Below are 26,935 nucleotides of genomic sequence, written 5' to 3'. Positions count from 1 at the left end.
GTATTACTGGTTTTCAACCCTTTTCATATCAAGGACCATCATTTATTCAGCATTTACATTGAGCCACGGACCACCATTTGATGACATTTAGCCTCTCTCAGACTGGTTGGTACCATATATAGTGAGAGACAACAGGCAAACGTTGATCAAAATTACAATTCTTCTACATTCACTTATTGTGTAGATTCTTGTAAATTAAGTAATGCCAGAATGTTTAACAATAATCTGGTGGTCCCCGGAGTCGGACCCCTGGTGGTCCGCCGACCCCTGGTAAGCCTGGTTGACAACCACTGCCCTAGTACGGTCAACGGTGGTGGAGTCAGTATTGTATTGTACGACGTGACGTCACGAGTGTCATTCGCAGAACAAGCAGCAGCAGCAACAGTAAAGTGTTCAGTTTGACCTGGATATCAGTTGGAGGACCACCACCCTTTATTATCACTTTATTTACAGCATTCACCACGAGTTTAAGATCCCTTCGTTAAAGGCAGGCAACGTGTGCGCCTTAATTCACACACCTTCCGTCATTTCGGGGATAAATATACATCGTAATGATGAAGAAAGAAGAGCAAAAGCAGCTAGCGTTCAATTAGCAGCTAGCCGCTAGCTTCACTGACTGACTGACGGGGGACAACATCAACACGAAGAGGTTACTACTGCATGACACACACACACACACACACACACACACACACACACACACACACACACACACACACACACACACACACACACACACACACACACACACACACACACACACACACACACACACACACACACACACACCATCTTCTCAAGTAACACAGCATCAACTCAAGTAGTTGAGTTTCATTGATATCATTGAAGTATTTATTAACAGTTTGCAGATTTATAGTACATTTCAAGCACAACTCAATACATGTGCATGATCATCTGGTGAGAAAAAAACAAGTCATATTTAGTGTTAATAAACGTTACAGTAATGTTAACTTAATAACGGTCGGTACAGTGTATAATGTTCATTGATAGGCCTAGTAAATGTTCTTGGCACTGTGGCAACAGCTCATACAATGTTGACTGTATATCAAAATGTATGTATTATTTTTGTGTTGTCATCATAATTGTGCATTTACCTTGCAAACGTCACTTCTGTAATGGAATTAGTTCATGAATCCATCAGCCACTGTTATCCTACTCTTTTGTAAATTGTAGGCTACTTTTGACTTTTAGGCTAGTAAGGCTACTTTGATAGCAGCTTTTAAATCATTTGTATTGTTGAATCTTGTGTCTCACACCTTCCTCTTGACAATACAGATTCTCTGTGGGATTCAGGTCATGCCAGTTGGCTGGTCAGTTAAGCACAGTAATACCATGGTCAGTGATGGATAATAAAAAATAGGATCCGTCTTTTATAATGAAAGCAAGGACTGTATAATTTGTAAAGACATACTGTAAATTCTATAACTTCAAATAACCCAGCAGGGAGCAATTAAATATCGTGCTGTATTTACCTTGAAAATGAGTGAATAGCCCTTTAAATGACCATCACTGTACCAAAAATTAGAAACATACCTTAAAAAATGATTTGGAGCCAGGATGAAATAAAGTTCGGAAAGAGCTTAAGGTTTAACAATTATTTTAGTCGGTATAAAGTCAATTTACATAGAGAATGTGCTACAGGTTCAGAATAATAGTATTTACAATCATAATTTTGAATAATCAATTGTTGATTCCAAATGAATCACCGAAGCTGAACTCCGGAACTGAACTGAACTCCTCTTCACAGCATTTGTTCCAGGCTAAATACTGTAGATCACGTCAGATTTGTTGATATCATGTTCATTGGCTGGAGATGTTTCATGTCCGCAATGTCAGATGACAAAACCAGTGTTGGCAATCTTTCATTAGCCCAACGCCTCGATGATGAGGATGGCACTCATCTTCTCTGTCCCGCACATGGATGCCCATTGAGGCCTGGAGAGCGGCAGCGCCTAGGCGTTGCCTGTAGATAACTTTCTATCCCTGCACTGAACTTTCGACATAGAAAAACCCCCAGACTCAGTGAGCAGTTTATCTCCCTAGACCATGGTCAGATACGTGTCTCTCAAACCAAAATAGACACTTCATTATTGCACGTTTGAGGGTGCTGGCAGGCAACATGGAGACTGAATAAGGAGTCAACAAGATATAAAATGGGACAGATGAAAACATATTTTGACCATAAACATGGATGACCTGACATTATGATGATAAGGAGAACAACAGGCAGTAGGTTAAGAGTAATATGATGACAATTATGAATGAGATGACAATACAAATGATCCCGCCTGGGTCAAAGTTCAGGAGAAGGAGAATATGACCACTGGACATTAGTTTGTAATCAGATAAGACCCTTTTTATCTATCAGTCAGTACTGAGTACACCAAGTACTAGTAGTTTTGGCACTGTGGGAAGGTGCCAAATCAAGCTGGAAAGGAAAATTAGCATCTCCATAAAGCTTGCCAACATAACGGTACGGTACTGTACATCCAAATGATTCGTTGCACAAAGTGCTCTAAAATATCCTGGTAGATGGCTATGTTGACTCCAGTGTGAAGTTTTCACTGTCAGTGGACCAACACCATGCACATAACATGGTCCCAAATCATCACTGTGTTTTATCAATTCCAGAGTCAACACAACCATCTATTAGGATATTTGACAGCACTGTGTGCTTCCGTATGTTGACAAGCTTTATGGAAATACTGATTTCCCTTTCCAGCAGCACTTCACCTGTCCATGGAGCCAAAACTACTAGTAATTGGAGTACTGACCATGATATTACTGTGCTTAACAGACCAGCCAATGTTAGACAATTCACACTGGGTGAAAGAAAGGCTTACACAAATCGTGGGATACAAATTACAAAAAATATCTATCTATCTATCTATCTATCTATCTATCTATCTATCTATCTATCTATCTATCTATCTATCTATCTATCTATCTATCTATCTATCTATCTATCTATCTATCTATCTATCTATCTATCTGTATTGTAAAGTAGATTACAGTATTGTAACGTAAGTGATGTTCATGTGTTAGTATAATTCATAGTTACCGTAATGTTATGTTCGTATGCTTTACATACAGTAACATTCTTGTTAATAGATAAGCTTAGCCACTTTTGATCAAGTGTTATGCCAGGCAAGCTGCCTTGATTTTCATATGCGGAGGAGGCATACTATTCAGGTGTAAATAATATTGTCCCACTTTGTGACCAAAGAGACAAGCACCAGCTTATTATGGAAAAAATGTGCAAATTTGTATTTTGCTTTTCACCTTCCCATATCTGCCTTTGCTTTCCCGTTACATTTATTTTGTTTTAAACTATTATTATTGCAATATAATAATGTTTGCCTCACTACATCCATGATGAAATGCAGAATAAACTAGAACTGCACTCTGTCGAGTGCATACTTGCTTGTTGCACACTAGTAGGCCATAAATGGCCAACTAGTGCGCAAGCAGAGCGCGCAAGTCCTTTCGACCGCTGTAAACTGTCAAATCTCAGTATCTCTGTGAAGGAACGTTTGAAATGATTAATGTTTAGATGTAACTATTTGCTACCTACTTTATACATATAAACATCTAGTATTATTAAGTATGATTCAAGTTTCTATCTATATAAGAAATACTGTTTTATCGTTGTAGATATATTCTGGATCCCTTTTTAGTTTTTCTAGTCATACACATACACACCACGTACTCTGGTCCCAGCAGATCAGGCACAATTAGCTATTTTATTTTTTACTGATTATGTATATAGTATACGTATGACTAGCTCTAAATGATGACGTAAGAAATATCTATAGTATATATATAGTATATAGGCATATACTATATACGTATACATATATACTCTATACTCTATACTGTATAAAGTGTGTAGTTGTAAGTTGATTAGCGGTATACTGTGGTTACTTTGCGCCAAAAACCGTGACAGCTGTTCCGCCATTTGAGGCTTACGCAGAAAAACATCAAATCTGTGCCTGTGTTGCTGGACCAAATGACCACAAATGACCATATTTCTTACGTCATTATTAAGAGCTAGACATACACACCACGTACTCTGGTCCCAGCAGATCAGGCACAATTTGCTATTTTATTTTTTACTGATTATGTATATAGTATACGTATGACTAGCTCTAAATGATGACGTAAGAAATATATATAGTATATATATAGTATATAGGCATATACTATATATGTATACATATATACTCTATACTCTATACTGTATAAAGTGTGTAGTTGTAAGTTGATTAGCGGTATACTGTGGTTACTTTGCGCCAAAAACCGTGACAGCTGTTCCGCCATTTGAGGCTTACGCAGAAAAACATCAAATCTGTGCCTGTGTTGCTGGACCAATGATGACGAAATGACCATATTTCTTACGTCATCATTTAGAGCTAGTCATACACATACACACCACGTACTCTGGTCCCAGCAGATCAGGCACAATTTGCTATTTTATTTTTTACTGATTATGTATATAGTATACGTATGACTAGCTCTAAATGATGACGTAAGAAATATGGTCATTTCGTCATCATTGGTCCAGCAACACAGACACAGATTTGATGTTTTTCTGCGTAAGCCTCGAATGGCGGAACAGCTGTCACGACGAAGGAGACCGGGCGAAAATATTACTTGCGCGCTCTGCTTGCGCAAGTAATAATGGGCCTTGACATGAAAGGGGTTGAAAACCACTGCAACTATAAAGTGTTTCACTGGAGGTTAGCTGCTCTACAGCTGCAGCCTTGCTTCAATGTTTTTGTGGATAGAGAGGGAGAGAGAGAGAGAGAGGCCTGTAGGGCAAACACAGGCACAGAACACGAGGGATGTGTTACCATGGCGACGGGATGGAAGGGGGACAGGGGAGGTTGGAGAGTGTTGATAAAGACACGGACGGAGTGTTAGGTTTACTTGTCAAACAGTAGGGCGGTTGTTATGTGTGTGTGTGTGGAGTGGAAGTAGAAGCAGAGGCCAGGACACTGTAATTGAGATGGGGATTAATAATGTCTCACTTTGTATAGCACAGAATTCCTATTTTAATCACCATGGTCCCCTGTGTTTGGTTTTGAATGAGGCAGTGGTAAGAAATAATTTGTGTTGATTAGATAGACATCCACTGTAGAACCTGAAATGCTAATTGCCATCATGTCACCACCTGTGTGTGTGTGTGTGTGTGTGTGTGTGTGTGTGTGTGTGTGTGTGTAACTGTGTGTGTGTGTTAAGGGACGGGCACAAGGCAGGGTGTTGTATCGTTAGCAACAGCCATGGTCACTTGGAACAAAAGCTCTGCTGTTGAAGGATCATGTGGTGTGTGTGTGTGTGTGTGTGTGTGTGTGTGTGTGTGTGTGTGTGTGTGTGTGTGTGTGTGTGTGTGTGTGTGTGTGTGTGTGTGTGTGTGTGTGTGTGTGTGTGTGTGTGTGTGTGTGTGTGTGTGTGTGTGTGTGTGTGTGTGTGTGTGTGTGTGTGTGTGTGTGAGATACCCGTGTCATGTGATCTGGGGGCAGGGCTCTGGCTGTGAAGTGCTGAGTCGCTCTGAGAGATTCCTTGCTTCCACGACCACATGGAACAGACAGAGTCATACAGTACAGTACAGTACAGTAGCAGACAGTACAGTAGAGTAGCATACAGACAGACAGAGGTGTGAAGATGGATGACACGGAGGAGGCTGACATGCCAGATAGACGGTATGAGAGAGAGAGGGACAAGCCTCGACTCGGAAGCATTCTCCGTCTGTCGAACAGCCAGACTCTGCATTTCTGTCATTCTTTCGCTCTCCGCCTCCTCCATCGACCATCATCACTATTGTGAATTTCTAAATGGATGATGGAAGTCTACTTTGTGACTGTCACAGGCTCTTGATTGATGGAAGAGTGGGGTTTGGGAGGCTATAGTCTTGCGTTGGGAATTCCATGGAAGGAGGGAAGGAAGGAAGGAAGGAAAGCTGTCCTGTCGGAATGAATCTGCAGTATTCTGACCGGTCATGAGACTCTGACTCATTCACTGACCGGAGTCATCATGGCTGTGTTGGTGGAGTTGTGCGGCCCCATCCCTTTTGACCCTGGTAAGATGAGGTTAGAGTTACAGGCTGCTTCAGTGCGTCCATTATTGATAAGCGTCAACTAGTGCTGCACAATTAATCGAAAAAAGATCGCGATCCAGATTCAGACCTACGCAATCTCAATTCCTAAAATTTGAGCAGGAATCGTACAGCACAAGTTGGCTGTCCAATTTATTTTAGTTACTCTTATGTTTTTTTGCTACAAGAGAGAGACTTTAAGAGAGGTTTAAGTCAAGCACTTTGATGTTGTCTGTTTAAAGCCACAGTAGTTGGCTCCAGGCTCCAGTTGCCACATTTTGAATGTAGTAATGTTAGCAACGACAGACTAAAGACAATACATATTTTCATGGAAAAAGTAATCTCAATTCTTGTGGAGGAAAACGAGATTCACGTTTGAGTGCAGTGTGCACTGATGGTTCTTGGCCTCTTACGTTTCTTCCACTTGGAATCTGTAAAATGGAGTAACTGTAAACGTTGCTTGAGAGTTGTTTCATGTAAAATGAAACTGAAAATGCTCTGTTAACTTGGCAGCTACACGCATGCAGTGTTCTAGACAGGTCCTGTAATACCAGTTTGTATGTACAACTCGCAAGTCTGGTTTTCAAGTAACAAAAGTTAAATGACCCTGTGCATGTGTAGTTGACCCATTTCTGCGTGCGTTGCTGCCTGCCTGCCTGTTCAGGATTAAGTTATTATTCAGACAAATGTATTTATTTGAATATAAAGCTACTCTGCTATTTGTTTAACCTACACGACTCGACGAGCAAGATTAAGTTGGTTATTGGTTCTAAATCTCTTTTGATATATTTTTGGTTAATTGCCCAGCTCTAATATATACTCACACTATCTAAACGTTAATACAAAAATAAATAAAGGAACATGATGAGAGGTGGAGAGTAAAAGATGTGCCCACCATTAACCGTCTTCCTGCCATTGCCGAAGCCCTTCGGCAATTGAAGCATTAATTTGATATTAACGCTTGCTGCCATTGCCGAAGCCCTTCGGCAATTGCCCTTTATTAGTGCATATGATTGATCAAGCCATAATGCTACTCACGTTAGCCGGTTAGCTAGCACTGTTGTTAGCACTGCACTGGATCGTTCATATTAATTCACCGTCGCCATAAGAATCCATTCTATCCGTTTCTTTCAATCGCCTGTATCTCCTATTCCTTGTCCCAGATGGCATTTTTGGTCAAAACAGCGTTTCTTTGACGGCACGAGCCGACGTTGTGGAGTGCAAAAATGTACCGGCATTTTTCGATCATGTAAACAAAGGTTGTCTTGGCAACGTAAAGCTGGCAGGGATAAGCTCACTTCCGGTTGAGGCAAAATGTGGCTTTTCAAAATAAGAGCTCAAATTAAAAAAATGCTGGCATGAATTAGGTCCTAATTTCTCAATAAATGGCAGCAGTAAAAGGGTTAAGATGTTTCAAGAGAGGAATTCGACAGACAATAGTTAAATTACTACTTTGACTGCCCCAAAGTAAACTGATTAAAGGGTTAGAATAGGTATGACAACATAATCAACCTACGGTGCTCGTTCACTAGTAACATTATACAATGTTTTGTGGCAGTGCCACACTGCCACGTCTGGTGCATTGAGTGATACTGTTTAATACATGCACGCACTGTCACACACACACACACACACACACACACACACACACACACACACACACACACACACACACACACACACACACACACACACACACACACACACACACACACACACACACACACACACACACACACACACACACAGAGAGAGTACCAAAGAGGGAACTGAAGGTGTATGAAGGAATGGTTGCATTTAACCCATTTAGACCTGAGAAAAATAGGCTTCTTCTATATTAGTGGTTCTCAATCTCAAACTATTTCATGTTAAGGACCCCAAAAATATGTATTTGGCCGAAGGTCCCCATCTGATAATAGTTTCTTCCAGGGACCCCCCCCCCCAGAAGCAAAGATTTGAGTAAAAAATGTTGGCCCTGAAAGAATATATATTCAAAGATTTTCACCACATTTTCATGATTTTTCTGAAATACTTTTTTATGTTTTTTTAAAAGGAGAATTCCATGCTAGAAGGCTTTCTTACCTTTATTTGTAGTTGTTACGTCCCCAACAAAGAGGTCCAGGTGTTATATTGTGCAAAAGTGCATTATTGGCTATTCGCCCTAATATAAGCCCTCAATGGGGGTTGGGTTTTTGTGTTATTTTGCTTATTTCCATCAAAATAAGTAGTAAAGTCACTAAAGTGTGCCACTTGGGATACTATTTACATTATGAAGAGAGGATATATACATTTGAGCGATGGAAATAAGCGAATTGGCATAACACCCCATAGACCCATTCAATTCAATGCAATTCATTGAGGGCTTATGATAGGGGAAATAGCCAATAATGCGCTTTGCACAAAATAACACCTGGACCTCTTTGGTGGGGACTACAAATAAAGGTAAGAAAGCCTTCTAGTATGGAATTCTCCTTTAAAGCAACTGGAAGTTATACGTCATCACTCCAAAATGGCAGAGGCGCTGGTAGTTACTATGGGACTTAATGGAAGTTTCGTCTCTTGCTCTAGAATCTCGCGTTACCAGACTGTTGCCTCCACAATTTCCAAACGCTTCATCATACAGTCTGGGCCAACGGAAGAGCTGTCATGAGTAAACTATAAAGCAGAAGTGGAGCCTCCTCGCCACTTCCGTTTCGTCTTTACAGTCGCGCACATTTATCCTAATATAAATATAAAACATCTAAGCATATATAGCTTGTTGCTTAGCAGAAAAGGAAATAAAAAAATATATTTTCGTGAACGGAAATGGCAGCTTCCGTTACTCAGCTCATGGGGGCTATAGGTCCAGACTCTATATAGCATTCGGAGATTGTGGAATAGTTGTCTGGCTAGAGTTGGCTTCCTGTTGGAGCTCCAGCTTCCTGTCTTGGCAGTCACTTCCTGCAGGCCAAGTTATGGAGTGAAGATATGGTGGGGTGTGTACGTGTGTGTGCGTGCAGAGAGGGGGAGGGTGTGTGTGATCAAGTTTTTCCGATCGCTAAGACACAGTTGCCTATCTCTACTCCCGTCCTTTCTCTAGGGTCCACTACTTACTGAGGAGGTGGAACCACCCTCCCCTCGGCGGCAGAGTGGCTGTGTCGAGGCCTATAGGCTCCCAGAGGCAGAGTGGCTGTGTCGAGGCCTATAGGCTCCCAGAGGCAGAGTGGCTGTGTCGAGGCCTATAGGCTCCCAGAGGCAGAGTGGCTGTGTCGAGGCCTATAGGCTCCCAGAGGCAGAGTGGCTGTGTCGAGGCCTATAGGCTCCCAGAGGAGCATGAGTCATGACGTCGGTGGTTCTGGTTGACAGCGGGGGCTCAGTGGTGGAATATGTCACCGCTGAGGAGGACCCAGGCCAGGTGAGAGAGAGACACACACACACACACATACAGCCCACCGTTAGAAAAAAAACATTTTTAGACCGGGAAAAAGTTTGGAATTCATTCAGATCTTCAAGCTCACAACGTGCCTTAGGATAGGCCGTGTAGCAACATTTGGAATTTAATTATATCATTCTATATTCTATGCTTTATTGTTGCTACACTGCCTGTCTTTGGACGTAGAAGTAAGAGACGCATTATTACACTGAATGATTGTTATATAAGCCTGGAAATTGGGTTTAATCTTCTGGAAAGGTTTTGGAAATTCATTGGTAAAAATGTGTGGGAACCCTAAACAAAACAAATTAAACGATTACGGTCCTTTCAAACGCACAGCAATTAACACGCCTAGTAATTCATTTTCAATGAGATATGCGTTTCTTTTCTGTACGCGCAGAGAAGGAGGGAGGGAGGAGGGGCTACAACGCAAGCATATTTATGTGAGCACGGTCCTGTGAAATTGTCACGCGCGTGCTCATTTCATCCATACGACTGGTTAGACCTGGATTCTGTTGAGATTTGTTTTACACTTCCGTTGTCGCTCCCTTCATGAGCAGACCTGGAGCAGACTTGTCGTTGATCCAGGCGACAACGTCTGCGTTAATCAATGCCTGTCTGAAAGGCCCTTTAAACTGTACTTATGCCCTAAATAATGCCCTTTCCCCTTCATCTCCCACCCCTTTTTACCTTCTTTCCCCAACATTCATTTCCGCCGGGCGCCGGCCTCTCTTCGCACATGGCCCTCCTCCCCACCGGCAGGAGGTAGAGTGTGACGTGGACTTGGAGCTAGAGGGGGAGGCGGAGGGGGAGTGTGAGGCTGAGGAGGATGCCTACGAGGACTTGCAGCCGGACGGAGAGGAGGTGGAAGAAGAAGAGTACACAGCGGTGGTGGTGGAGGAGGTGCCCGGCAGCAGCTTCTCTGCCCAGGTGTTGGTGTTCGACGACGAGACGTACCTCGTTCAGGATGTGGGCGACGAACAGGAGGTGGAGACAGAGGCAGGTAAGAGGGAATGTGTTCTTTTATTTATTTTATAAATATAAATATAAATAAATAAATATTATTACTAACATAACATATGGCTATAACTGGTAAATGGTGCATTTATATAGTGTCTTGCTCAAGGACACTTCGACACTAACTCTGGGGGAGCCTGGGTTCGAACTGGCATCCTTGTGGTTACCATCCGCCCACTCTACCTCTGAGCCACCGCCGCCTATTTTTTTTGTTATATTAGTTTTTATTTGGTTTTTATAGACATGACAAACAAGACATACATAACGACACATACACCAGACTGGGCAATGTATATAAAATATACATTGCCACCGCCGCCTATTGTTTGTTTATTTCAAAATCTAGGTATGCTGAGATCTGAGACCTCTTTTTCAGCATTGCCCTGCATCACACAGACAGTCAGACTCATACATTAAAACATGGGAACTGGCCAGTACAACCACAGTCTTTTATTGTTGGCCACTGAGCAGTTCCACTGGAGCAATCAGGGGTTCAGTGCCTTGCTCAAGGGTACTTAAGCAGTGTGGGTGGGGGACGTAAGTTGTGACCATTTGCTACCCAGATTTTTTGCAACATTCTAAACTCTATACGGCTTGTGCTTATAACCACACTCCGCTTCTGTGGTCAACGCGGAAGTACCTCTTGCCTACAACAACTGCAAACTTTTTTGGGGCTGATAAAATATAGTTTCTGACATCAACAGAGGCCCACCGTCTCAAGTGAACTTGAGACACCACCGAGCGAGTGAGTTGTCGTGTCGAATGTTGCGAAGTTCGATTGAGCCGATTCAGGGCTGTTCGAGTTGCGACCCAATAGGCTGTTCTGGCGAGAGCGTTTGCCCCGACTGCCACTCAAAGTGCGTGTCCTTGAACAAGCCGCATAGTTTCGAATGACGCAGATTTTTCCTGCCTGTCCAGGGGATCAAACCAGGAACCTTTCAGTCACAAACAATCTCCTCTAACCTTTAGGCCACAGCTGCCCCCAAGAACACAATTATTAATCAGAACACTTTAGCACAATAGTAGTATAATTTATGAACGATTCTCTGTCCAAATCAGCAGAGGAAGTAGCCCTGGCTGTGATATTACAGCCGGGTAGCAGACTGATCTTGGCGGCGTTTATACTTGAAGTGCTTTGTGTGTACTCACCCAAAAAATTATATCCTTTCTGTGTTTAGTCCAATATCTCCACATTTCCATGAGCCACACACATGACTCGGACAGCATTCTGTGCCCCTGATGGGGCCTGAAATTATTGCTGCACTGAACAATTGAAAACATCCTTTGGGAAGCACATACGTATGGGGCACACTGACAGGTGTAATTATTTCCCCCACACCAATCGCAACGCACCTGTCAATTGTGGGGCCCCATACGTTCGTGCTTCCTAAACATCGACTGTTCCCAAATAATGTTTTCATATGTTCAGTCCTGCAGTCAATTTCGGGTCCAGCCTCGTCACCGGCAGAGAATGTTCTGGCAGAAGAAAACACTACCTGTTTTCTACCAGAACATTCAAATGGAGTAGAGGACAATATCTGACTCCAAGTCACAGCAATTCATTATTGGATGAGTACACGTGCAGCGAGATCAATTAAAATCCCGCCGAGATCAGTCGGCTACCCCGGCGGAGACAGGGCTGATCTATGGATATTTATTTGGAATACATAAAATGTATAGCACAGGTGAGGGGATTTAGGCTGATTAGACCCACTGGCAGAGCCTGACCAGAGCCTTTTGTGGTGGTTCTGGAGAACTGTGGGTCCAACCGACTTGAGGCCGGGCACTGCACTCCCTGCGGGGGTGTGGAACACGTGTGTCGAATTTGAAGTTGGTGGGGCAAACGGTTCTCGAGTTACGTGCATTACAACCGTACACACACGCGCACACACGATATACGTTGTCATAGCACCCGTCAGCCGGTGGCCCACATGGAGATCTGTGTATATGCCTGTGTGTGAAGACTACAAACTGAAAAGTGTATTTGGCAATCAATTCGGCCCACTGGCAGAGCCTGATTGGTTGAGCCTCAGTTGGCTGAGGCAGAGGCTGAAAATTGCACAGGTGAAAGGAGTTGGCCTCATTAGGCCCACTGGCAGAGCCTGGCCCAGGTGAAAGGAGTTGGCCTCATTAGGCCCACTGGCAGAGCCTGGCCCAGGTGAAAGGAGTTGGCCTCATTAGGCCCACTGGCAGAGCCTTTTGTGGTGGTTCTGGAGAAGCGTGGGTCCGACCGACTCGATACCTGGCACTGCACTCCCTGTGGGGGTGTGGAACGCGTGTGTCGAATTTGAAGTCGGTGGGTCAAACGGTTCTCGAGTTACGTGCATTACAACCGTACACACACGCGCACACACGTACGCACGCACACAGAGACGTGGCGCATTTATAGTAGGATATAGATGTGATACATTCACACAGACTTTTGTCATCGGGGGCATATAGCTGGGGGGTGGAGCCGGGGTAAAGTTCAGAGTTCTCTCAACCGGAATAAACAGTGGCGTGTTGGGTTTTCAAACGCAGATGCTTTAAATACTACTAATTAAAAAGTAGGAGTCATGGCTTGCCAGTACACAGTCACAGATCCTTGTTGCCACTCGCCAAGGAAGTGAGGAACGCTACTTTAGAAAATGAAACAAGCTAGAGGCCCATTGGAATGTTTTCCTTGACTGCATGGACATGTTCTAGCCCCATATGTGCCCTCTCCCTACGCTCATTCTGTAGCTCCGAGTTGAGGTCACACAACAAAAAAAAAGCTTTAGCGCCTCCCCGGCGCCTCCCCTGGTGGAAAATTTCCGACTGACTTCAGTTCACTCGACATGCACGCGCACACGCACACTTCCTTGATAAACATGTAAGGGACTGACAAAAGACGGGACGTAAAGGCTCAGTTCAAATGGCGAGTTGGATTTTCTGGGCCGATCCTAAGGTTGAATTAGTGTAAACCTACATGGGCCCTACACGTTTTGGATTAATGGTGTGGTAAGGATAAGAAACGATGAGCGGCATACATACCGATTTCAGTGGTGGTTATGCTTGTGCAACTTGACGCATGCAATAAAGTATAAAGAGATAAGGATACTCTTGACTATAAACCACTTGAACCCCAGGTCCCAAGCATAAACCAAAAAAGCGCTGTGAGCTCATGGTAGCCCTGGCCTGGACTGAAGTGTTTTACGCTTTGTCTCCATTTACAGTCCTTACGGCGTTTTACGCCTACACAAATGTTCAGATTACAAATATAAAGTGCTCACCCCAGGGCCATGGATGTTACAATTCTGGCGGGTTAAGACAAGTACCGGTATCTTCCGTATTGTTCAATAAAAAGCAATGTTTAATGAGTTTTTGGCTATGCGCTTTCAACTATGCGCCCCTATCGGTTGGTGCATTATAACTCTGATAAAATGGCCACCGATCAGATTAAAACACTTTTTATTGAACAATACGGAAGATACGGGTACTTTTACCCACCCGAGAAGGATTGTAACATCCGTGGCTCTGGGGCAAGCACTTTATATTTGAAATCTGAACATGTATGTAGACGTTAACGTTGTAAATGGGAAAAGTGCATAAAACAGGTTGAAGTTCCGCCATGACAGACGAGCGCCATGTGAACCATGGCTAAGTCGTCGGTCTCGTATACGTAATAATAAGTCAACTTTCCGAGGGCGAGTGTCCTGATGGATTTTTCTTGACTGTCAATATTTCAATCATCCAACAAATCGCTCTGAAAGTGATCCAAAGGATCGTACGCTATTATAACTATGGGGAAGACCATTTTCTTTCCACCGGGCTAAAACGGATGTGACGTTTGTGGGTGTTCCTGTCTACCTTCGTGTCAATTTATACAATATATTTTTTATTGGAATTTATTATGCAGGTTTTAAGTTATGATTGATTACAAATTTAACTTTTCCCCTGGCAGCTACTGTACGTCTATATGCCAGACATTGAGTGGCCTTGTGGTTGGAGTGTCCGCCCTGAAACTGGGAGGTCAAGGTTTGATACCAAAGACTGTAAAAATGGGACCCAATGCCTGCTTGGCACTCGGCATCAATGGGTTGGGGGGTCAAATCAACTAATCAAAAAATGATCCCCGGGCGCTCCTTGGCTGTGGCTCACTGCTCCAGGAGTCAAATGAGGAGAACAAATTTCACTGCGGTAACTTGTGAGACAAATCGTACGACTTTGACTTTGATAATTATTTTTCCACATTAGTCTTCCTTATGGTAAAATAAATCAACTTGGATATTTTGTTCCATAGCCGATTTTAAATGAGTTTTTGGCTATAAACACAACTGGCTATTCAATATCACTTTGACTTGGTTGACTTTTTCTGACTGTGCCAGTGAATGCAGTAAATTGAAACGCAGTCCATTCTGGACGGGAACCCCTTTTGGTGTCTTAAGCATTATGTTGTACTTTAGCTATTGAAAAATAGCAGATCTACATTTTCAGATGGGGGTCCGCAGCCATATACAGATAATTCTGGGGGTCCTTGACATGAAAAAGGTTGAGCACCACTGACCTAGAAACACATTTTTCAGAAAACTGTTTAGAAGCCTTTTTTTTTTAATCGGCCTCAGGTCTAAATGTTTATTTTTTAACAGTGATCAGTGAAGATTCAGTTTTATCCATAATAGTATGTGCCACAGGGTAGACACTGCCACCTTGTGGAAACTCTTGCATATTAATTTTCACTGGACAGTCATTGATTGATTGATTTTTTTATTTCACAGTATGCAGAATAGGTACATAATACATTTCAAACGAAAGCACAGGTCAATACAAAAACTGTTACTCTGTCTGGACACACAATGATTAAGCACTCACACTTGTTTACAACAGGGTCCAGCATTGTCAATTCATCAGAGCATTTAGAGACATACAAATATACACTTCTATAAAAACAGGAAATCTATAAAGAAAGTAAGAAATATGAGTTGGACCCAATTATGGAATTTATAAATAATTCGTTATTATTGTTTTTAATTAAATTACCTTTACCTCCCATATTTTGTTACTTTATTTGACAAATAGGTTATAGATGATGCGTTCAATTACCCAAATACACAATTAGGGATGTTAATCGATTAATCAGCGTTAATAAATTAGTCAATTAAACTTAAATAATTAATCGTAAATAATTGAAAAGTCTGTGGTTCTATCATTGGGTGGATTTCTGCAAATGTAACGGTGTCTGCGTGCGCGCGTGGCCGGGGAACGCACATACAAAGATGACATTGCCTGCCCTTGAGCAAGGCATTGAACCTTTACCATGAAATGTTCTATGAGCAGGGCCTAGGTGTAAACAAGTTCTTGAGCTTAGTCCAGTTACCCTGGGTAAACATAGTAACTTTGCTTTGCTTTGCCCTGTATCGTCAATGGTCAAATAAATATTTGATTAAGGAATATAATATGCCTTTTGTATTATTTCTGTATATCAGCAAAATGTAGATTTTTATGTTTGACGTTGATGGAAATTAAGATTATTATTATTATTATTATTTTACAAAAAAACTGCTTATCAACTAACCAGTTAATCGATCGATAAGCTTATCAAAACTATCAATTAATGCATTAATCGATAATTCCCATCCCTATTTGCAATGCACAGACTTTTAAGAAATACACTTAAAACCAACTGTTTAATAAAAACGTTTGTGACAAAAAAAATCACTGTTTGTTTACAACTAAAATCATGTAATACGGAGTGTAAATATATTATAAGGTTGTCTAGTCGATCCTCTTCCTGTGTTTTTGTTGACGTCCTTTCTACGCAAGAGACCGGAGGATTTCCTGTGTGTGGCACTGGCAGGCAGCGGAAGCATAATCTGTCCGCCGCTGTGTGTGTGCGTGCGTGCGTGCGTGTGTGCACATCATCTATGCGTGGCTGTGCTTGAATTTGAGGAGCTTTCCTTTAGCGGCGGAGTGATCTGAACTAGTAGCTTGCCTATGCGATTCACTCCAATGTGAATCTGCAGCAAGGGGGAGAAACATGGCGACTTCACTGCATGAGGGGCCCGCAAACCAACTCGATCTGCTCATCAGAGCAGGTAACCCAAACCTTTTAGCCACCTCGATTCTGGAGGAACCGAATTTTCCACGGGGGTCCGCCGTGGCCCCCCCTCGGGCCGGTCCGCCAAGTTAGTTTAGTTGGTGAAATAACGGGAGGGCAACAATCAGGAAGTGATCACCTTGGTTAGCAACCCTGCATGGCGTCGCTTCTTTCCTCCAAATCCAATTTAAAACGTCTAAAAGTTTAAGTTTGGCTCGCGAGGCTGCAGCTTCGCTTACTATCCTGCACGGATTGTGGTCTGCACAGCGAAACGGACACGTCCCGCGTCGGTGCTTTTAACAAGATAACGGTTTTTCTTTGCAGCTGGGGATCGGCTCTATACCCAAACCAGGAAGTGTTACAGATGTTGTCTTTCCTACGTCTTTGCCACGCTGCCTGTCTGACTGTGTCGGTCGGAAGGACATGTGGATGATGTATTTTTTATCAACACCATTCCAAAACTTAACTTAATCGATGTTAATAGTAGTCAATAGTTGTATTGTTTTCCACATTTATTTTATTTTCTGCCGTTAGACTTATCATCTAAAAAGTATCATTATTACCATTTACATAATTATAGTAGTATAATGAATAACTCGGGAACAGCTCTCGTAATGACTATAATATAGCGGTGTATTTCAGATAGTTTGGGATGTGGATGTGTTTTAATGGTTACGTGATGATGTGTTGTAACTGCGGTGCGGCTGACCGTTAGCGTCTTTCTCTCCCATGGAGTTGTTGGAGGAAAGGAAGCTTTCTATGTATATCGACCAGCACTTTAAAGTTTTAATTCGATTTCATGTGGCCTGGGGTTATTTTATTTATAATAATGATTCTGGTCTAATGATTGCCTGCGCGTGTTTTACCCCCTAATTTATTTTTATTTAATTTTATTGTGTTGGTGCAGTTTTCCAGGCACTTTTTTTTTCTCTTCTTTTTTTTTGCCGAACTCTATGGCGGAAGCATTGTTGTGCGTACGGGCGGGTAGCAGGTTTGATTGACGGGTATCAGTAGTCCAATGACGGGCTTGGGGTGTGAGAAGCGGCTGCCTAGAGCCTATCGGAATTCACCGGGGGGTTGACCCAGATCGGTGAATCAGCCAATCATGTACGGGGCGGGTATTGAGTGACGGGGGGGGGCGGGGGTTGGGGGGGGATTTGTATTTGTCTTCTTCGAAGAGAACTGGAGGGAAAGGATCGAGTGTAAACACGGAAGTGAAAAGAGACGGCACTACTTTTTCTGCTATCCTTGGTACTAGATTAATTTATTCCTCAGTTTGTTTTGATGCAGGGAGAATGTGAACGAACATTTAACTTCTAGTTCACATTGATTTGGAGACATTTTGTATATTTAGATAATTGCCTCCCAACAGTATAATCATTACATGGTACCATAGTTAAATAACTTGTATAATCTGTCTGTGTCTTGTCTACCTCATCATTTACTATAGGTCAATACAATCTCAAACTCTGACCTGTTGCGCTTTAGTGTGCGTGCATACTACAGCACTCTGCCTGGCATCAAGGGCATCTTGGCAGCCCTATAGGTTCTCTGACTGCTGTCTTCTAGTGTGACATGTTTGTTTGTGTGCTGGTCTGAATGAAGTGGGATAGTCTAAAGATAGAGCTCTCCTCTCCTATGTTATGCACCGGCCGTCCCCTCAGTCTTGATAGCCAAACATGGACAGAGCAGGGTGTAACAGGATCTATCGTCTACTAGCAAACCAGTGATTGACGGCAACAGCGGATGCCCCCAGAGTGCCAAAATGGGCTGCGTGATCATTTTCTCTATTCTGTCTGTTCGGGTCAGTTGACCGACTACTATTTTGGTATTAAAGTATAAAATAAAATCCCATTAGATTATGATGAATTGCATCCAACCTTTTTCCTGCCTCAGCCGATCACTTCGTTCCTCTAAGATGAAAGCGTACATTATATATGCTCAATAGAGGTTTCTCTTGACTGGTCCCTGACAGGTTATTGCTGATCTTGTCGAACAGCTGTAAGGCTTAGTTCACACGTTTCCCCCCTGACAACACGGAGCCAATGAGCTGCTTCGTTGGCTCCCAACTTTTAAACCTGTTACAGCTCACATCCAGAATTTGACCCCAAACTCCCCACCACAGGTTTGATGTTTTGTAAATTTAAGATATATTTTGGGCTTAGCCATTATTAGATGGTGTACAGTATGGTGACAGAGGTGTGTCACCCCCCATCAGCAAGCAAAGGTCGTCTGGATTGGGAGTCAAACCCGCGACACACAGTCAGGCTGGTTTAGCAGCCTAGGTGGCCGGACCGCTATGTTTGATGTTTCACTGTTTTTAGCTCTTAGTGTTTATTTTTTTTCCTAATAAAGTTGTTTTTATTTTGTTGTTACCCCTGCCCCCCCCCCCCCATGTAAAGCGTCTTTGGGTACTCAGAAAAGTGCTATATACGTTTGAGATATTATTTTGTAATCTTTCTTTAAACTGAGCCAATACCACAAACATTAATATAAATACGCCAAAGAATGAAACCATTCAAACTGTGGAGAAGGTTATACTTTGTTACAACAGAATTACACAACCTGTCTCATTGATAGTTTTCTTTTGCACCAAGAACTGAACTGATTGCTGTTTCTGTGTGCTGATGATGATTGTGTCACCAATGTGTTGCTGTCAGTGTGTATAAAGAAAATGTTGAATGTAAATTAAACGTGTGTGTGTGTGTGTGTGTGTGTTTCTTCAGTGGAGGCTTCCGTTCATGGCACCAGTATTATCCACTGTTCTGACAAGACCATCGAGGCAGCGGAGGCTCTGTTACACATGGACTCACGCAGTCCAGGTAATATACAGTCTAAACGATTACAACACTATTAATAATAACATAATAATCCAAATCTGAGTACCGTATTCATTACTTTACTTTATTTGTTTATTTGGACGAGACAATGCATATTAATGGACATTACATAAATGCAATGTAATGTAAATGACCGGATTCAGCAAAAATGCTAATTCTCATCCGCAGTCCCCACATGAAAACATAAAGCAAAACAAGCAAACAGTAACCTTACATTAGGAAACAACATACATACACAAGGAAAGTACAAAGGTGTAAAGTGCATTTATATAATTTAGCAGCTTTAAAAAAAAATTAACTAAGCATTTTTTTGTTCCTTCAGAAGTGTTCGTTCCACCTTGCGTCTCGACACCAGACTTCCTCCACGCGGCCATGCGTCCAGACGTGATGACAGAGACGGTGGTGGAGGTGTCCACGGAGGACTGCGAGGAGGAGGAGGAGGACGAGGAGATGATGGTCACGCTGATGGAGGAACCCGAGGCTGAGCCCGCCAAGAAGAAGAAAGGTACGCAGTAGGGATGCTCCGATCAGGTGTTTTTGGGGCCCATGCCGATCACCGATTAATATTTCCAAAATTATTATAGGCCTATAATTGCATGTCCCCGCGCTTCGGACCTTTGGTGTGTCGGAAAAGCGTGCGCACCCCGTGTGGGGAGGAAGGGGAGGTTTAGATGTTTAGGCCTGTCACAAAGATGCAAAATTATATTATACTATATATCTGATTGACCTTTATACCACTTAAATGGTGTAAAAGATCGGTTTCTCCAGATAGGGTAAATTGCTGATCACCGATCAGAGTGAATATGGCCGATCACCAATCGGTGGTTCTGCCAGGAGAACGGCTTCATCACAGCAGCTTCAGCAGTGTTGATTTTGACAGCAGATTTCTTTTATTTTAGTTTTAGTCATGGTCTCTTGAATTGTTTTCATTTAGTTAGTTTCAGTCACATTTTAGTCACCTTGGAATGTCTTAGTGTTCGTCTAGTTTTAGTCAGATCTTTAGACAGATCTGGTGGAAAATCTGAGAACTGCAAAGAATGTGTCACTTTTTAGAAAGTGTGAGAGATGATAAAGCCCTAGTCAAGGGCATAACGCATAATCAAGACACGCTGAACTAACAAAAAAAGAATACAGCAAAGAACTAAAACAAATGCAGGTACAAAACTGCTGAAAAATGGAGAGAAGAAAATAACAATAATCAAGACAGTAAATGCTCATGCATATAACGTTAATGGCATGATTGAAGTTTTTTCCACTGCTGTGGATAGGATGTCAAGTGTGGTTTATTTTTCCCCATTGGTTCGAGCTATAGAGAGTTTATAAGAACTGATGACTCCTGATGCTTTGTAACTACATGAGAAAAATTGCTTGACTAATTATTTTTTATTTTTGAATCACAGTTCTTACACAGTTAAATGAATTCTATGGGATTTACAATGGGGGGAAAAACACCAAAAACAGGAGCTCAACAGCAGTGCCTTCTTTATGGCAACCGTGGCACCATCTAGTGGTTAACTTGGAACCAGGCTAAGTCAGTGACTTATGCTCAATCAGCCTTCGTTTGTCCCACTTGTAGCTGGACGAAAGCCAAAGATACACCACTCAGCAATGTCCAACGGCTCGCCAGACATGGGCATCAAGAAGAAGCCCAGAGAAGGAAAAGGTATCCAGCACACTCACCATTATACTCTTTTATTTTCTCTTGACAAACCAGTGTATAATCAGTAGATAAAACACATAATTGTGGTGGGTATTAAAGGGACATACTGTACAAGCAGCATACACAGTCAAATCCTCAGTGTGTATGTTATCCATTTGTAACCAAATCCATTTGGCGAACTTTGCATGATCGGTTCAATTAACAGATTTAGCTGTGTACTAAAGGGGTGTGTGTGTGCGTGTGCGTGCGTGCGCCGGTGTGTGTGCTTTCCAGCAGGTAGCACTACATACCTGTGGGAGTTCCTACTGGAGCTCCTCCAGGACAAGAACACATGTCCGAGGTACATCAAGTGGACCCAGAGAGAGAAGGGCATCTTCAAGCTGGTGGACTCCAAGGCCGTCTCCAAGCTGTGGGGCAAACACAAGAACAAGCCTGACATGAACTACGAGACCATGGGACGGGCTCTCAGGTGAGGAGGACAGGATACTTTTTTTTTAAATCATATAATGTTTTATTATAAATATAATTTCATAATTCAGTTTTATTTCATGTACTCCAGTAAGTAGTTTCAGCAGTTGTAAAATTGTGCAATGTCAATGTGGTGGACTTAGAAATAAAATCCATTCTTCAGAGAGGATTTAAACCATTCAGGACGGGAACCCCTTTTGGTGTTTTAAGCATTCTGTTATTCTTTAGCCATTGAAAAATAGCAGATCTCCAAGCTCATAGCGCAGCCGCGCTACAAGCTTGTAGATCTGCTGTGTTTGAAAATGTGGTGCAAACCTTTGAATAATATATTCTTTTAGAGCGAACATTTTTTAACTCAAATCTTTCCTTTGGTGGGTCCCTGGAACAACATATTTTCAGATGCGGGTCGACGGCCAATTACATATATTTTTGGCGGTCCTTGACATGAAATAGTTTGAGAACCAATGACATAGAAACATAGGTTTTTCAGAAAACTGTCAGGATTTAGAAGGCGTTTGTAGAATCGTCTCAGGTCTTAAGATCTAACATTTTAAAGCCGTACGTGCCAACTGCTCTCCCTCTCCCCATCCACCAGGTATTACTACCAGCGTGGCATCTTGGCTAAGGTCGAGGGCCAGAGACTGGTCTACCAGTTCAAAGAGATGCCCAAAAACATCGTCATCATCGACGACGACAAGGCGGATGCCTCCGGCCCCGACGACCTGATGATGGTCTCGGAGACGGCGATGTCCTACGAGCGAGTGCCGCCGCCGCCCGACATGCTGCTCCAGGTGTCCGAGGTGACACACTCCAAGAGGCCCAACATCCTGAGGGGCGGTGGGAACAGGACCGTCGCCAAGGGCAACAAGCCGGTGGTGGTAGGGGGTGGTGCTGTGATGTCGGCGGGAATGCCCAGGATCGTGACCGTTTCCGCAGCGCCGGACGGGAGCCATACGCAGCATTCTCACACAACGATCATCTCCACGGCCTCTGGGCCCAGGTTAGACTGACTTTTTTTAATCTACGTACCTTGTATTAGGCCTGTGGTTTTCAACCTTTTTCATGTCAAGGCCCATTATTTTTTTCAGCATTTGAGACACGTATTTGATGAGTAATTTATCCACCACTGATTAGAAGTGAGTAGACATAGCTATAAATATAATGTTTTACATCGAAATTATTTTATATTAGAAATTCTAATTATATGATCTAAATAGGCTATGAAGGTGAAAAACACAAAACAAAAAATAAGAAAACAGGTGATGTGACTGGCCGGAATCAGTGTAAACTAGAGGGTACTCATCTGGAGATGTTTGATTCCTCTGTCTCTTTGAAGAGATGGATGGATGAGGGACAGAAATCTGGACACTACATTTTAAATTCTGGCATGCATTTTTATACTTTGGTCATTTCATGTTATTTGTAAACCACACGTTATATTATTGTTTTTATGAATGTAAAAAATCGATTACATATTGGTGCTCCTTAGATTTTGCTGGGTGCTCCTAATTTTTTTCTGGTGCTCCTTCATTTTGAAATTGGTAGCACAAGCGCTACCAAGCGTCAATTTGGTTACAAACTCTACATTTAGCTGGGCACCACCTGGAACCCCTGGTTGGACCCCTGGTTGGACCACTGGTTGAAAACCACAGTATTAGGCCATGTGAATATATTATTCCTATGTATGAGTTGTAAAGTTCTGGAAAAAGAAATGTAAGGCATTTTGAAGTAGAACATTATAAACCCTTGTTGGCATTATCAACATTTTCGTCATGTTGACTGTAAATTAGGATGCAATATCTGGTCTGCAGGACAGTACGTGTCGCTATGCAAGTGCCAGTCGTCATGACAACGTCATTGGGCCAAAAGATCTCCACAGTGGCCATGCCCCAGGCCACACACAGCCACGCAGCAACACTCCTTACCAACACCTCAACCATCAGCACGGCAACTGGCACCGGCAACTCCCAGCAGCAGAAGGTGTGTAAATGATTGCTCAGAACAATGACCAATCTTTTAACAATATTCAGATATAGTGTATGTATGGTAACCGGAGAACTTGTCGGTTTTCCGACTCGCCATTTTAGTTTTACTTCACCTTTATTTAAATTGCATTGAATTGAGAGCGAGAGAGAGAGAGAGGATAGTTGTTTAGAGTTTACACTAGATGAAGTAGGAATGCTAAAGTACCGAAACGACTAATGAATGTAAACAATATCCTGAAATAACATTGGTACTATCATTGGTATTCACATACTCACCTTTTCATCCTTATCTAGCTGACCACGTAATTGCACAAACTAATTTGATCACTTTGGAAATGAACTATAACATCTGTGAGTTTGACATACTATACTGATGAAGACATTGAAAGTTGTTTCTCTCCACTTTTCGCTGCGGCGAGTTGGTAAACCTGGTGAGTTCTCCGGGTATTCTAGTGTATATACACTGTTGGCCGTCTTTTAAAATACTGTTATTTTCCCCAGGTGGTATTCCAGACAATCCCCACCATGGTCCCGGCCACCGCAGAGAATGGAGACAAGATCACTGTCCAGCTGGCCAAGATCATCACCATCCCTGCCCACCAGTTGGCTCAGTGTCAGCTCCAGACCACTACGGGCGCACCCGGCTCCGCCAAGCCCAGGTTTGGGACATCCCCAGCCGGCATCAGCCTGCTCGGGGGGCCCCTGACGGTCCGGCATTTGGCCCCGGGAACACAGGTGATGAGACTGGCTGTGCCTGCTCATCATCAGACAAAACAGACTCTGGTGATGTCCCAGCCGGCGAGCTCGGGTTGCGGGCCCGGAGGAGTGGTTACGGCAACGACGGCCACTCGGACCGTGGCCGCCGGGCAACCTCACGTCATCAGTGGCATCATCAAGGGCTCAGAGCTGCTCATAGGGGGGATGACGACACCCTCGGCCGGGGTAGAGAAGAGCATGAAAGCGGGTACCGTCCAGGTCCAAGCTGTACAGGTGCCGGTCTCGCTGACACTCCAGCAAAGCCAACCGCAGCTCCAAATTGTACAAGTCCAGAGCCGTTCAGATACAGTGGTGGCTAACGGATCAGTGGAGAGCGAGGTCGTCAAAAGGGAGCAGCCCGTCGTCATCAAAATCGAGGAGCCAGAGTGTTGAAACATGCAGAGAAGTGTGTTTGTGTGTGTGTGTCACACAAACACACACGCTATACCCACATTAGCCTCCACCTTTATGTCGGAGGGGCTTAGTTTGTACAGCCTTGATGTCAAGTTTTCCTCTTATTCTAACCAGCAATAGTCTTGATAGACTTTAAAGACTTCTAAAGTTCCCTTCTTTTAAAACCCTTCACCCGACACACCCTTCCGAACAGAACCTTTGCTGAACTCAAACTCACAGAAGAGCCTCTTCTGACAGAACCTTCATGCACATAGCTTCAGTCATCCCTGAGCCTCTTCTGACAGAACCTTCATGCACATAGCTTCAGTCATCCCTGCCACACACTCTGAAATGACTGCTTCAGAAGGTCCAAAGGGACCAACCTTCAATCACTACATTCTTATCCTCCCAATAGAGCGCTGTCAAAATGGGACAACTTTGGGGTGAAAAGAACTATCTGAAACACTACAGAACAAGGCAAATAGATCAGAACGAACCAAAATGTGAACTGACAAAAATAAAAATTAAAAAAATGATTAATTGGGGATGTAAGGAAGCATAGCTTTTTGTATAAAACATTTTCATTTTTAAACCAGCAACTTGTTTCTGACTATCACTGTGCAGATCTAGGTATGGCCGGTGGCCGGTGCTATTCGAGTCCTACATGTCAAGAAAACATAATCAAGAGGAGAAAGCAGAGCTGGCTAGGAGTTAACATAATTATGAAAAGGGACTTGTGTGTGTGTGTGTGTGTGTGTGTGTGTGTGTACATATATATATCTACTATACAGTTTATGGAGCTAAATATAACAGAACAGCCTTAGATTTTAAGTTTTACTTTTATTTGTTCCTGTAATGTCTGTACAGTAAGCTGATATTTTTGTTTTGATACCTTGTACCAAGCACAGTATTATTGAAAATAGGGCAACTCATGTTTGTATTATAGTTTCCTTGCCTCGCTTATCAAACCCTTAAATTGTCATTTGAATCTAATCTCATCTCTTAGGATTCCCCTTATGAAGTTGTCGAAACTCAAGGCATCTGAATGTCAGATTTATTTGTGAAGGGTTGGTAGACATTTGTTGCACCACCTCTCTCTCCTCTCCCCCCCCCCCTCCCTAACTGCATACAAATGTAACGGAATGCATGTCTGAGCAAATGCATGCAGCAATGTCCCTTTTTTTTGTCCATTTACGGTTATGGGTGCATGGAAACTAAAGACGTTCAACTTCTGAGTCCGTATTTTGGACATGTCATAGGAAATTTGTTTCATAAAATGGCAAAAATAGCATGTCTGCCTCAGCTGGCAGCTCAATGTGACATGGAGTCGAGAGGTTCCTGTCACAGTACGTTCCAACTCCCATTTCGTAACATAACGGGTCAATGGAATGATAAAGACCACCATTTTGACTGCCCATACATTTCCCCTTTACACTTTGCTTTTTCTTGGTAATCTAAAAAGAGGAATATAGAGAGATTTGTGTTCAGACTGAACTGTTTGTATATTCAACATTTGAAGTATATTCTATTTTGTTGTACTCTTGTTTCAAAGTGTATTCAAGTAGATTTTACTGAAATATAAAATGACATTTAAATTGAAACCTAACGGATGCTCTTCCTGTTACTTGTTTGGTACACAACACAGACGAGGGTAGTAAAGTGTACACAGTGAAAACACTGGCAGATACTGATGACTCATCCAAGATTGTGACAAACTGCTTGTCTGGATATAGACTAGACTCTAGTCTATATCCAGACAAGCAGTCTGCAACCAGGATTACTACCAATAAACATTATCACTGCTTAACAAGATGACACTAGAGCAAGGGCATCTTGTTAAGCAGTGATAAAGTTTTACAAGGAAGCACACATTATTGTAATTCATTATAGATCTTATTTCTCACACAAGCAAAGCAAGTTAATCTCATGGTCCCTAAAGAAAAGCAGTTATGCGACTGTGAATTGATATGACTTTGAATGGTAACGGATTTCATATAGGTTAGTTCCCTTGTAGGTTAATTTAAAGAGGTTTACATCATTTGCAATCCACCATTGTCTTTAAATTAGGAATAATTAGGTTAACTATTTGCATCGATTAACCCAAATTCGTCGTTGTCGTGAGGTCGGCGAAAGAAATCGAGGGGCGAGATGGTTTAGGGGCGACCGTACCTACTACCTTCAAAAGAAGCACTTAACTGCAATCACTGCTTGAATTGTACACTGTGCTTCGTTTA

At 42.6% G+C, this 26,935-nt stretch overlaps 1 protein-coding gene across 13 annotated transcripts; it reads left to right on the top strand.

Moving 5' to 3' along the window:
- Window positions 1-376: 376 nt before the first annotated feature.
- LOC310859317 (ETS-related transcription factor Elf-2-like) lies at window positions 377-26,239 on the top strand. 13 transcript variants are annotated; one of them, XM_083765774.1, is made up of 11 exons: window positions 377-649; window positions 9,195-9,251; window positions 9,340-9,509; window positions 10,290-10,530; window positions 19,326-19,421; window positions 19,762-19,944; window positions 21,016-21,102; window positions 21,373-21,568; window positions 22,163-22,567; window positions 23,358-23,547; window positions 24,054-26,239. In XM_083765774.1, the coding sequence occupies exons 3-11, from the start codon at window positions 9,435-9,437 to the stop codon at window positions 24,699-24,701; spliced, it is 2,121 nt and encodes a 706-aa protein (XP_083621900.1). In that variant the 5' UTR covers window positions 377-649; window positions 9,195-9,251; window positions 9,340-9,434; the 3' UTR covers window positions 24,702-26,239. The 13 variants fall into 13 exon arrangements, with proteins under 13 accessions (XP_083621900.1, XP_083621899.1, XP_083621903.1 ...); XM_083765773.1 differs by having other exon boundaries at window positions 9,303-9,509; XM_083765775.1 differs by lacking the exon at window positions 377-649 and adding an exon at window positions 5,655-6,100 and having other exon boundaries at window positions 9,303-9,509.
- The last annotated feature ends 696 nt before the right edge of the window (window positions 26,240-26,935 follow it).

This window comes from Protomyctophum parallelum (assembly GCF_964188405.1).
Source record: "Protomyctophum parallelum genome assembly, chromosome: 5".
NCBI classification, from domain to species: Eukaryota; Metazoa; Chordata; class Actinopteri; order Myctophiformes; family Myctophidae; genus Protomyctophum; species Protomyctophum parallelum.
Note: the sequence above shows the minus strand (reverse complement) of the source record. Positions and strands in the feature narration are given on the sequence as shown.